The 11,370-nt window shown below is 38.0% G+C and overlaps 1 protein-coding gene across 1 annotated transcript; it reads left to right on the plus strand.

The window, feature by feature from the left end:
• The first annotated feature begins 600 nt into the window (after positions 1-600).
• Positions 601-1,579, plus strand: LOC131518202 (olfactory receptor 11G2-like). The gene has a single exon (XM_058740795.1). The coding sequence runs from the start codon at positions 644-646 to the stop codon at positions 1,577-1,579; it is 936 nt and encodes a 311-aa protein (XP_058596778.1). The 5' UTR covers positions 601-643.
• The last annotated feature ends 9,791 nt before the right edge of the window (positions 1,580-11,370 follow it).

Raw genomic sequence — 11,370 nt, forward strand, 5'->3', positions numbered from 1 at the left:
ATTAATCTATGTTACGGTTTATTCATGGAATGTAATAGTATAGAGAAGGAAAAATGGAAAAACTGCAGATACATGCAACAACATGAATTTCACGAACTTACTGTTGAACAAAAGAAGCCATCCAAATGTATACTTTCCTTTATGTAAAGTAGAAAAACAAGAAAAACCAAATATTTTTGTTTAGGAATACATACTTTTTTATTAAAATAAAAACAAAGAAGCGATTACCTTAAGGAAAAGAGAATGTTACAATTGGAGGAATAGAGAGGCAGAGGATAGTGATTGTGATGGAGCATGAGAGAGGATTCTAGGATGCAAGTGATAGTCTATTTCTTGACCTTGGTGGTAGTTACTATGGAGGTTTATGTATAATGACTTATTAAGCTATAAGTTTATGTATTAAGCATGTTTCCATATATTTCACAATAAAGAAACATTTCTGTCTATCCACTGATATTCACTGGCTGCTTGTGTTTTTCAGTCCAATGACTAAGCCAGAACAATATTTCGGGATTAGACAAAAATACTAACTACTGACATATAAATGTTTATTGCATTCCACAGAGTGGTTTCAATACATATGTGGGTCCCCATATACACAGACATTCAATAATTTGATGGTCTTTTCACATCTCCCAGATACATGAATATCTCCAACACCCCCAACACCTCCAGCACCATCACTGGCTTCATCCTCCTGGGCTTCCCTTGCTTCAGGGAGGGGCAGATCCTCCTCTTTGTGCTCTTCTCTGTTGTCTACCTCCTGACCCTCATGGGCAACGGGTCCATCATCTGTGCTGTGCGCTGGGATCAGAGACTCCACACCCCCATGTACATCTTGCTCTCCAACTTCTCCTTCCTAGAGATCTGGTATGTCACCTCCACTGTCCCCAACATGTTAGCCAACTTCCTCTCTGACACCAAGGTCATCTCCTTCTCTGGGTGCTTTCTCCAGTTCTACTTTTTCTTCTCCTTGGGTTCTACAGAATGCTTCTTCTTGGCTATTATGGCATTTGATCGGTACCTTGCCATCTGCCGGCCTCTACACTATCCAACCATTATGACTGGACGTCTCTGCACCAATCTTGTGATCAGCTGCTGGGTATTTGGTTTCCTCTGGTTCTTGATTCCCATCATCATCATCTCGCAAATGTCCTTCTGTGGATCCAGGATTATTGACCACTTCCTGTGTGATCCTGGTCCCCTGTTGGCCCTCACCTGTACTAGAGCCCCTGCAATAGAGTTAACTAGCTCCACCTTAAGTTCTCTGCTCTTATTTATTCCCTTTTTCTTTATCGTGGTGTCCTATGCTCTTGTTCTAAGAGCTGTGTTGAGGGCCCCTTCAGCAGCTGGACGAAGAAAAGCTTTCTCCACCTGTGGGTCCCATCTGGCAGTGGTTTCACTGTTCTATGGCTCAGTGATGGTCATGTATGTGAGCCCAACATCTGAGCGTGAAGCTGGGATGCAGAAGATGGTGACTTTGTTTTATTCTGTAGTTACTCCACTCATCAACCCTATAATATATAGTCTGAGGAACAAAGATATGAAACATGCTATGAAAACATTGTTGAGAACATAAAAGTAAGAGCCTTGGTTTAAAACATTTGGGGGCAGAATCTGTTTTTAATTTCTTAGTGAAAAAGACTACCTGACATCACTCAGAAAATTGTTTATATTGTTTTTGAACCTTATACACCATATAGCTTCTTTCCTAGAATTTATGGGGCTATAAGGGATCTCAAAGATGAACTCATCTCCCTAATTTTAGAAATGACAGAGTCATAGATTGAAAAAACTTAGTAGAATTTGTTGCAGAAATAGAATTAAAAATATCTCCTGCCAAGACAGAAAACCTATCCACAAAAGTAGAAGAGAAAGAAACAGTTTTGTTATTGAATAAGCATTAAAGCAAGAGAATATGTGAATCACAGGCAATCTGATAAGAGATGGCAAAGACATAAAGAAATCTCATTCCTTTATGTAGCCAAGCAAATACAAACCATTTACATACATGTTCTCAAGATAAATAGGAACTAGTTCTCAAAAAGATTTGACAGCACACTTTGTCATACATAATTCATCATAGATTCACCTGATAATTGGATGGCCATCTTTGTTTGCTAATTGGCTTCATACAAAGGAAAAATACACACATCTTTATTACCTGACATAGTTTTGCAACTTAGCAGATAGGCCACCAAAGCTAGGCTTCTAAGCTACGATGGAAAATGGGAGATAGGGGCAGTATCCACATTGATGATTATATTTCAGGAGACTTCTTAGGTCCCTGACAAAGACACTTCTGAGTCATAAAGTTGGCAAGAGGCTCACTTAGATTTAATATTTACATACATTTCAAAGACAGAAAAAAAATTTAATTACAAGTTTTCTAAAGTAAAACCCCCCAAAAAAAAAAAAGGTGGGGGAGAGGGAAAGTGTCTTCACTAGTTTTCAACAAGGAAAATTCAGCCTCCAATTTATTTTTTTAATTTATTTATTTTTTAATTTGCATGCAACTTAGTTAGCATATAGTGTAATAATGATTTCAAGAATATATTCCAGTGATTTATTCTCTATGTATAACACCCAGTGTTCATCCCAACAAGTGTCTTACTTAATGCCCTTTACCCATTTAGCCCATCCCCCCCACCCACAACCTCTCCAGCAACCCTGTTTGTTCTCTATATTTAAGAGTCTCTTATGTTTTGTCCCTCTTCTTGTTTTTATATTCTTTTTGCTTCCCTTCCCTTATGTTCCCTTCCCTTCCCTGTTTTGTATCTTAAATTCCACATATGAGTAAAGCCATATGATATTTGTCTTTCTCTAATTTCGCTTAGCATAATACCCTCTAGATCTATCCACAGAGTTGCATATGGCAAGATTTCATTCGTTTTGATGGTCAAGTAATATTCTATTGTATATATACCACATCTTCTTTATCCATCCATCTGTCAATGGACATTTGGGCTCTTTCTATATTTTGGCTATTGTTGATAGCACTGCTATAAACATTGGGGTGTATGTATTCCTTCGAAACAGCACATCTGTATCCCTTGGATAAATACCTAGTAGTGCAATTGCTAGGTCATAGAGTAGTTCTATTTTTAATTTTTTCAGGAACCTCCATACTGTTTTCCAGAGTGGCTGCATAAATTTACATTTCTACCAGCAGTGCAAAAGAGATTCTCTTTCTCCACATCCTCGCCAACATCTGTCATTGCCTGAGTTGTTCATTTTAGTCATTCTGACAGGCGTGAGGTGCTATCTTATTGTGGTTTTAATTTGTGTTTCCCTGATGATGAGTGATATTGAGCATTTTTTCATGTATCGGTTGCCCATCTGGATGTCTTCTTTGGAGAAAAGTCTATTCATGTCTTTTGCCCAATTCTTCACTGGATTATTCATTTTTTGGGTGTTGAGTTTGATAAGTTCTCTATAGATTTTGTATTCTAACCTTTATGATATGTCATTTGCAAATATCTTCTCCCATTCTGTCAGTTGCCTTTTAGTTTTGCTGATTGTTTCCTTCACTGTGCAGAAGCTATTTTTTCTTCAAGAGGTCCCAACAGTTCAGTTTTGCTTTTGTTGCCCTTGCCTCTGGAGATGTGTTGAGTAAGAAGTTGCTGTGGCCAGGGTCAAAGAGGTTTTTCCTTGCTTTCTCTGATGGCTTCCTGTCTTACATTTAGGTCTTTTATTCATTTTGAGTTTATTTTTGTGTCTGGTGTAAAAAAAGTGGTCCAGGTTCATTTTTACTGCACATCGCTGTCTAGTTTTCCCAGAACCATTTGCTGAAGAGACTGTCTTTATTCCATTGGATATTCTTCCCTGCTTTGTCAAAGATTAGTTGGCCATACATTTGGGTATCCGTGTCTGGGTTCTCTATTCTGTTCCATTGATCTGAGTGTCTGTTTTTGTGCCAATACCATACTGTCTTGATGATTACAGATTTGTAATACAGCTTGAAGTCCAGGATTGTGATGTCTCCACCTTCGGTTTTCTTTTTCCGGATTGCTTTGGCTATTTGGGGTCTTTTCTGGTTCCATACAAATTTTAGGTTTCTTCTAGCTCTGTGAATAATGCTGGTGTTATTTTGATAGGGATGGCATTGAATATGTAGACTGCTTTGAGTAGTATCAACATTTTAACAATATTTTTTCTTCTAATCCATGAGCATAAAATATTTTTCTATTTTTTGTTTCATTTTCAATTTCTTTCATAAGCTCTCTATAGTTTTCAGTGAAAAAAATTTTCACCTCTGGTTAGGTTTATTCCGAGGTATTTTATGGTTTCTGATGCAATTGTAAATGAGATTGATCCCTTGTTTTCTCTTTCTGTTGTTTCATTATTGGTATATAGGAATGCAGCTGATTTCTGTGCATTGATTTTATATCCTGCAACTTTGCTGAATTCATGGATCAGTTCTAGCATTTTTTTTTTGGTGAATATTTTGGGTTTTCCATATAGATTATCAGATCATCTGTGAAAAGAGAAACTTTGACTTCCTTGTTGCTAATTTAGATACTTGTATTCCTTTGTGTTGTCTGATTGTTGAGGCTAGGATTTCCAATGCTATTTGAATAACAGTCAGCCCCTAAATATTTATTTGTATTTGATCTTACAAATTACACGAGGATACAATCCTAGGCCAAAACCTAAAGTTTTCTATTACCCTTTTAACAACAACAAATTGTCCTTACTCTTCCAGTTCAGCTTATATTTCTGCCTTTCAGAATATCTGTCATAGTAACATGAATTACAGACAAAAGATTAATATCTTAATATATATAAATATCTTCTAGCCTCGGTACAATAGAAAAGGTGCCAAATGTATAAAAAAAATACAGCAAATATTTTCAAATATCTAAAAAGACATTCTATTTTATTCAGAGAAATACAAAAGTTGATGAAGATCAAACATGATGTTGGGAAAAGCAGCAATCTATTCCTTTGCTAGTAGAGCAAAATTGGTACAATACTTATGGAGGACATTTTGACAAAAATTATCAAAATTTAAAAAGCATTCATTTTGACTCAGCAATTCTGTTCCTAGATATTAACCTGAATAGCATATCCACATAAAAAAATGGTATATCTACAAGAATACTGACTACTGTTTCCAATAGAAAAATATTGGAACGATCTAAATTCCTATCATTTAAGGACATTGAATTACTATACATCCACAGAATGAAATATACTATATAACTGTTAAAAATTAAGATCTGTACACATCTTTTGATCTAAAGCTACCCTGAAAGTATATCATTAAATTAAAAACAAAATGAAAAAGATCGCTGTCTTAGGCTATCTCTCACGTGAAGAAAAATTATATGAGTATGTATATATTTATGTTCAGAAATACATTATGTGCTTCTTGAAGAAGAAAGAAGAAACTAGAACAGAGGTTGTTTTTGAGAAAGTTAATTGGGTGTTTGGAGATAGGGAAAGAAGGAGATATTTTCACTGTATATGCCTATGTATTTTTAAAATTTCTTTCTATTCGCATATACTAGATTTAAACATAGATTAAAATATTTAACATTAATGTTAACACTGAAAAATAAATCTTACAACTATTCCAGTATAAAATTAGAACCAGGGTAACTTTTTTTTCATAATTCTTTGATTCTTTGGGAAATTAGGAAGAGGACTGATTATTGATAGAACATGAAAAAGAGGAAAACTGACAACCTCTTGAGGTCATCTCACTAAAAATTCCTTGGTTCTGTTGGAGCAAAGTAGGAAAATTCTTCCTCTTTTGAGGACCCATGAGACTAAATAAACTGAAAAATTGAAAGTGGCTATATTTTTATTATTGTTGTACTATTTTCCTCCATAATCATTTATTCATTAAAACAATTAAATATATGTAATATGCTAGACACTGAGCGAGAAATGACTAATATACAGAAGTAAGATATATTTCCTTTTCTTGCAGGGCTCATAAACAAGTGGCAAATGGACAAGATGTGATATAAACAAAGGAATTATAAGTTGGTATGAGAGCAAGTGAAAAAAGAGTACAGATAAAAGCCAGGAATATTAAGAAGTGAGAAAGCATGGAAAGTTCTTAAAAAAAAATGCATTTAACCATTCACAGATCACAATCTATTTACAAGTATGCCACAATACACAGAAAAGAATTATTTCTAGAATACAGGTCCACAGGGCACTTACTACCCATTGTGATTTATAATTGGCCACACCTATTGATACATTAATGAGTAATGAGCATCTTTAATCAAAATAAATATGAATAGTTCTTCCTATTAAAAGATATAACTTAATTCATAATTCAACAATTAAGATAGATACAAATAGATGTAAAAAGAAACAGAGGACAATGAAGAAATATATCATTTGGGTATTGAAATACAAAAATCAATCTTTAAAGGACATCAAAGTATAAATATTATACTTATATTTAAAATATTACATTCAGAACTAATTCTTTGAGCCAGAAACATGTAAGCTGGAATATACTTTGTGTACTTCATGTGCTTTTATTAATTTGGCTTTCTTTTTAATTCCAAGGGATACCCTGATACTTATTGGTATTCAGGAAAGATTTCCTTAATGCAGTGATTCTTCTCACCCACAGAGAAAAAAAAAATACCTTGCTATTTGCTCAATATATAAATGCTCATTGTAGTAATTATCAAACAATAAAACATAAAAATATTTTTAAAGTTATCTAAAATCCCACCACTCTGAGCTAACCACCATTAATACTTTAGTGACCAATCTTTCATGTATTCTTATATACACAAATCACACACTCTTTCACATATGTCAAGTTTACATGAATGAAATTTTTTTTTCTGGTGGACTCCTTTATTTTCTCCTTCCTACTCTCTACCACCACCACTTAATTCTTAATCTACTTTTCACTCTACCCCCACCCATCTCTGCTACACAAACAATATCAATAATCTAGTACATGTGCTTCATACTGTTCTCTCTGCTCCTAATCATATAAAAATATTTATAACTATATATCAGGGCTTTTTTCATTCTTTATCTTACAAAAATTAAGTTATATTTTATTGACTTCTGTACATAGTACCTTTACATTTGGCCTTATAATATGCAACTCCAAAGTAAAGTTACCAAATATTTTCATTTTGTATAGTAGGCCAGAGATGTACAATTAATATAATTAGGTTCCTTCAACAGGATCTTTAAATAGGAAGAACTAGGGGCGCCTGGGTGGCGCAGTCGGTTAAGCGTCCGACTTCAGCCAGGTCACGATCTCGCGGTCCGTGAGTTCGAGCCCCGCGTCAGGCTCTGGGCTGATGGCTCGGAGCCTGGAGCCTGTTTCCGATTCTGTGTCTCCCTCTCTCTCTGCCCCTCCCCTGTTCATGCTCTGTCTCTCTCTGTCCCAAAAATAAATAAAAAACGTTGAAAAAAAATTTTTTTAAATAAATAAATAAATAAATAAATAGGAAGAACTATTCATGAGCTAATATTCATTCCATAAAAGATATGACTGAGGGGGCACCTGGGGGCTCAGTCAGTAGAGTGTCCAACTTCGGCTCAAGCCATGATCTCACAGTTTGTGGGCTAGAGCCCTGTGTTGGGCTCTGTGCTGACAGCTCAGAGCCTGGAGCCTGCTTCATATTCTGTGTCTCCCTCTCTCTGCCCCTTCCCTGCTCACACTCTCTCTCTCCGTCAAAAATAAATGTAAAGATACGGGAGAAAAGGAAGATGGCGGCGTAGGAGGATGCTGGGCTCACCGCGCGTCCTGCTGATCACTTAGATTCCACTTACACCTGCCTAAAGAACCCAGAAAACCGCCAGTGGATTAGCAGAACGGAGTCTCCAGAGCCAAGCGCAGACGAGATGCCCACGGAAGAGGGTAGGAAGGGCGGCAAGGCAGTGCACGCTCCACAGACTGGCGGGAGGGAGCCAGGACAGAGGGGCAGCCTGCCGGCCATGCAGAGCCCCCGAGTCTGGATGGCTAAAGCAGAGGGGCCGGATGGAGTGTGTTCCAACAACAAGTGCGACTCAGCGTCTGGGAGGTCATAAGTTAACAGCTCTGCTCAGAAAGCGGGAAGGCTGGAGGACAAAGGGAGGGAGAGCTGCTGAGCCCCCGGAGGACAGAGCTCAGCTTGGCGGGGAACAAAGGCGCTCGCCAGCGCCATCTCCCTCGCCCATCCCCCAGCCAAAATCCCAAAGGGAACCAGTTGCTGCCAGGAACTTGCTCGCTCCGCGCAAACACCCAACTCTGTGCTTCTGCGGAGCCAAACCTCCGGCAGCGGATCTGACTCCCTCCCGCTGCCACAGGGCCCCTCCTGAAGTGGATCATCTAAGGAGAAGCGAGCTAAGCCTGCCCCTCCTGCTCTCATACACCTTGCCTACCCACCCCAGCTAATATGCCAGATCCCCAGCACCACAAGCCTGGCAGTGTGCAAGTAGCCCAGACGGCCACGCCACCCCACAGTGAATCCCGCCCCTAGGAGAGGGGAAGAGAAGGCACACACCAGTCTGACTGTGGCCCCAGTGATGGGCTGGGGGCAGACATCAGGTCTGACTGCGGCCCCGCCCACCAACTCCAGTTATACACCACAGCACAGGGGAAATGCCCTTCAGGTCCTCACCGCTCCAGGGACTATCCAAAATGACCAAACGGAAGAATTCCCCTCAGAAGAATCTCCAGGAAATAACAACAGCTAATGAACCGATCAAAAAGGATTTAAATAATATAACAGAAAGTGAATTTAGAATAATAGTCATAAAATTAATCGCTGGGCTTGAAAACAGTATAGAGGACAGCAGAGAATCTCTTGCCACAGAGATCAAGGGACTAAGGAACAGTCATGAGGAGCTGAAAAGTGCTTTAAACGAAATGCAAAACAAAATGGAAACGACGACGGCTCAGATTGAAGAGGCCGAGGAGAGAATAGGTGAACTAGAAGATAAAGTTATGGAAAAAGAGGAAGCTGAGAGAAAGAGAGATAAAAAAATCGAGGAGTATGAGGGGAAAATTAGAGAACTAAGTGATACACTAAAAAGAAATAATATACGCATAATTGGTATCCCAGAGGAGGAAGAGAGAGAGAAAGGTGCTGAGGGGTACTTGAAGAAATTATAGCTGAGAACTTCCCTGACCTGGGGAAGGAAAAAGGCATTGAAATCCAAGAGGCACAGAGAACTCCCTTCAGACGTAACTTGAATCGATCTTCTGCACGACATATCATAGTGAAACTGGCAAAATACAAGGATAAAGACAAAATTCTGAAAGCAGCAAGGGATAAACGTGCCCTCACATATAAAGGGAGACTTATAAGAATCGTGACTGATCTCTCTTTTGAAACTTGGCAGGCCAGAAAGGATTGGCACGATATCTTCAGTGTGCTAAACAGAAAAAATATGCAGCCGAGAATCCTTTATCCAGCAAGTCTGTCATTTAGAATAGAAGGAGAGATAAAGGTCTTCCCAAACAAACAAAAACTGAAGGAATTTGTCACCACGAAACCAGCCCTACAAGAGATCCTAAGGGGGATCCTGTGAGACAAAGTACCAGAGACATCACTACAAGCATAAAACATACAGACATCACAATGACTCTAAACCCGTATCTTTCTATAATAACACTGAATGTAAATGGATTACATGCACCAACCAAAAGACATAGGGTATCAGAATGGATAAAAAAATAAGACCCATCTATTTGCTGTCTACAAGAGACTCATTTTAGACCTGAGGACACCTTCAGATTGAGAGTAAGGGGATGGAGAACTATTTATCATGCTACTGGAAGCCAAAAGAAAGCTGGAGTAGCCATACTTATATCAGACAAACTAGACTTTAAATTAAAGGCTGTAACAAGAGATGAAGAAGGGCATTATATAATAATTACAGGGTCTATCCATCAGGAAGAGCTAACAGTTATAAATGTCTATGCGCCGAATACCGGAGCCCCCAAATATATAAAACAATTACTCATAAACATAAGCAACCTTATTGATAAGAATGTGGTCATTGCAGGGGACTTTAACACTCCACTTACAGAAATGGATAGATCATCTAGACACACGGTCAATAAAGAAACAAGGGCCCTGAATGATACATTGGATCACATGGACTTGACAGATATATTTAGAACTCTGCATCCCAAAGCAACAGAATATACTTTCTTCTCGAGTGCACATGGAACATTCTCCAAGATAGATCATATACTGGGTCACAAAACAGCCCTTCATAAGTTTACAAGAATTGAAATTATACCATGCATACTTTCAGACCACAATGCTATGAAGCTTGAAATCAACCACAGGAAAAAGTCTGCAAAACCTCCAAAAGCGTGGAGGTTAAAGAACACCCTACTAACGAATGAGTGGGTCAACCAGGCAATTAGAGAAGAAATTAAAAAATATATGGAAACAAACGAAAATGAAAATACAACAATCCAAACGCTTTGGGATGCAGCAAAGGCAGTCCTGAGAGGAAAATACATTGCAATCCAGGCCTATCTCAAGAAAAGAAAAATCCCAAATGCAAAATCTAACAGCACACCTAAAGGAAATAGAAGCAGAACAGCAAAGGCAGCCTAAACCCAGCAGAAGAAGAGAAATCATAAAGATCAGAGCAGAAATAAACAATATAGAATCTAAAAAAAGGTAGAGCAGATCAATGAAACCAAGATTTGGTTTTTTGAAAAAATAAACAAAATTGACAAACCTCTAGCCAGGCTTCTCAAAAAGAAAAGGGAGATGACCCAAATAGATAAAATCATGAATGAAAATGGAATTCTTACAACCAAACCTTCAGAGATACAAACAATTATCAGGGAATACTATGAAAAATTACATGCCAACAAATTGGACAACCTGGAAGAAATGGACAAATTCCTAAACACCCACACTCTTCCAAAACTCAATCAGGAGGAAATAGAAAGCTTGAACAGACCCATAACCAGCGAAGAAATTGAATCGGTTATCAAAAATCTCCCAACAAATAAGAGTCCAGGACCAGATGGCTTCCCAGGGGAGTTCTACCAGATGTTTAAAGCAGAGATAATACCTATCCTTCTCAAGCTATTCCAAGAAACAGAAAGGGAAGGAAAACTTCCAGACTCATTCTATGAAGCCAGTATTACTTTGATTCCTAAACCAGACAGAGACCCAGTAAAAAAAGAGAACTACAGGCCAATATCCCTGATGAATATGGATGCAAAAATTCTCAATAAGATACTAGCAAATCGAATTCAATGGCATATAAAAAGAATTATTCACCATGATCAAGTGGGATTCATTCCTGGGATGCAGGGCTGGTTCAACATTCGCAAATCAATCAACGTGATACATCACATTAATAAAAAAAAAAATAGAAGAACTATATGATCCTGTCAATCGATGCAGAAAAGGC

The sequence above is a fragment of the Neofelis nebulosa genome, chromosome 7, assembly GCF_028018385.1.
Source record: "Neofelis nebulosa isolate mNeoNeb1 chromosome 7, mNeoNeb1.pri, whole genome shotgun sequence".
NCBI lineage: Eukaryota > Metazoa > Chordata > Mammalia > Carnivora > Felidae > Neofelis > Neofelis nebulosa.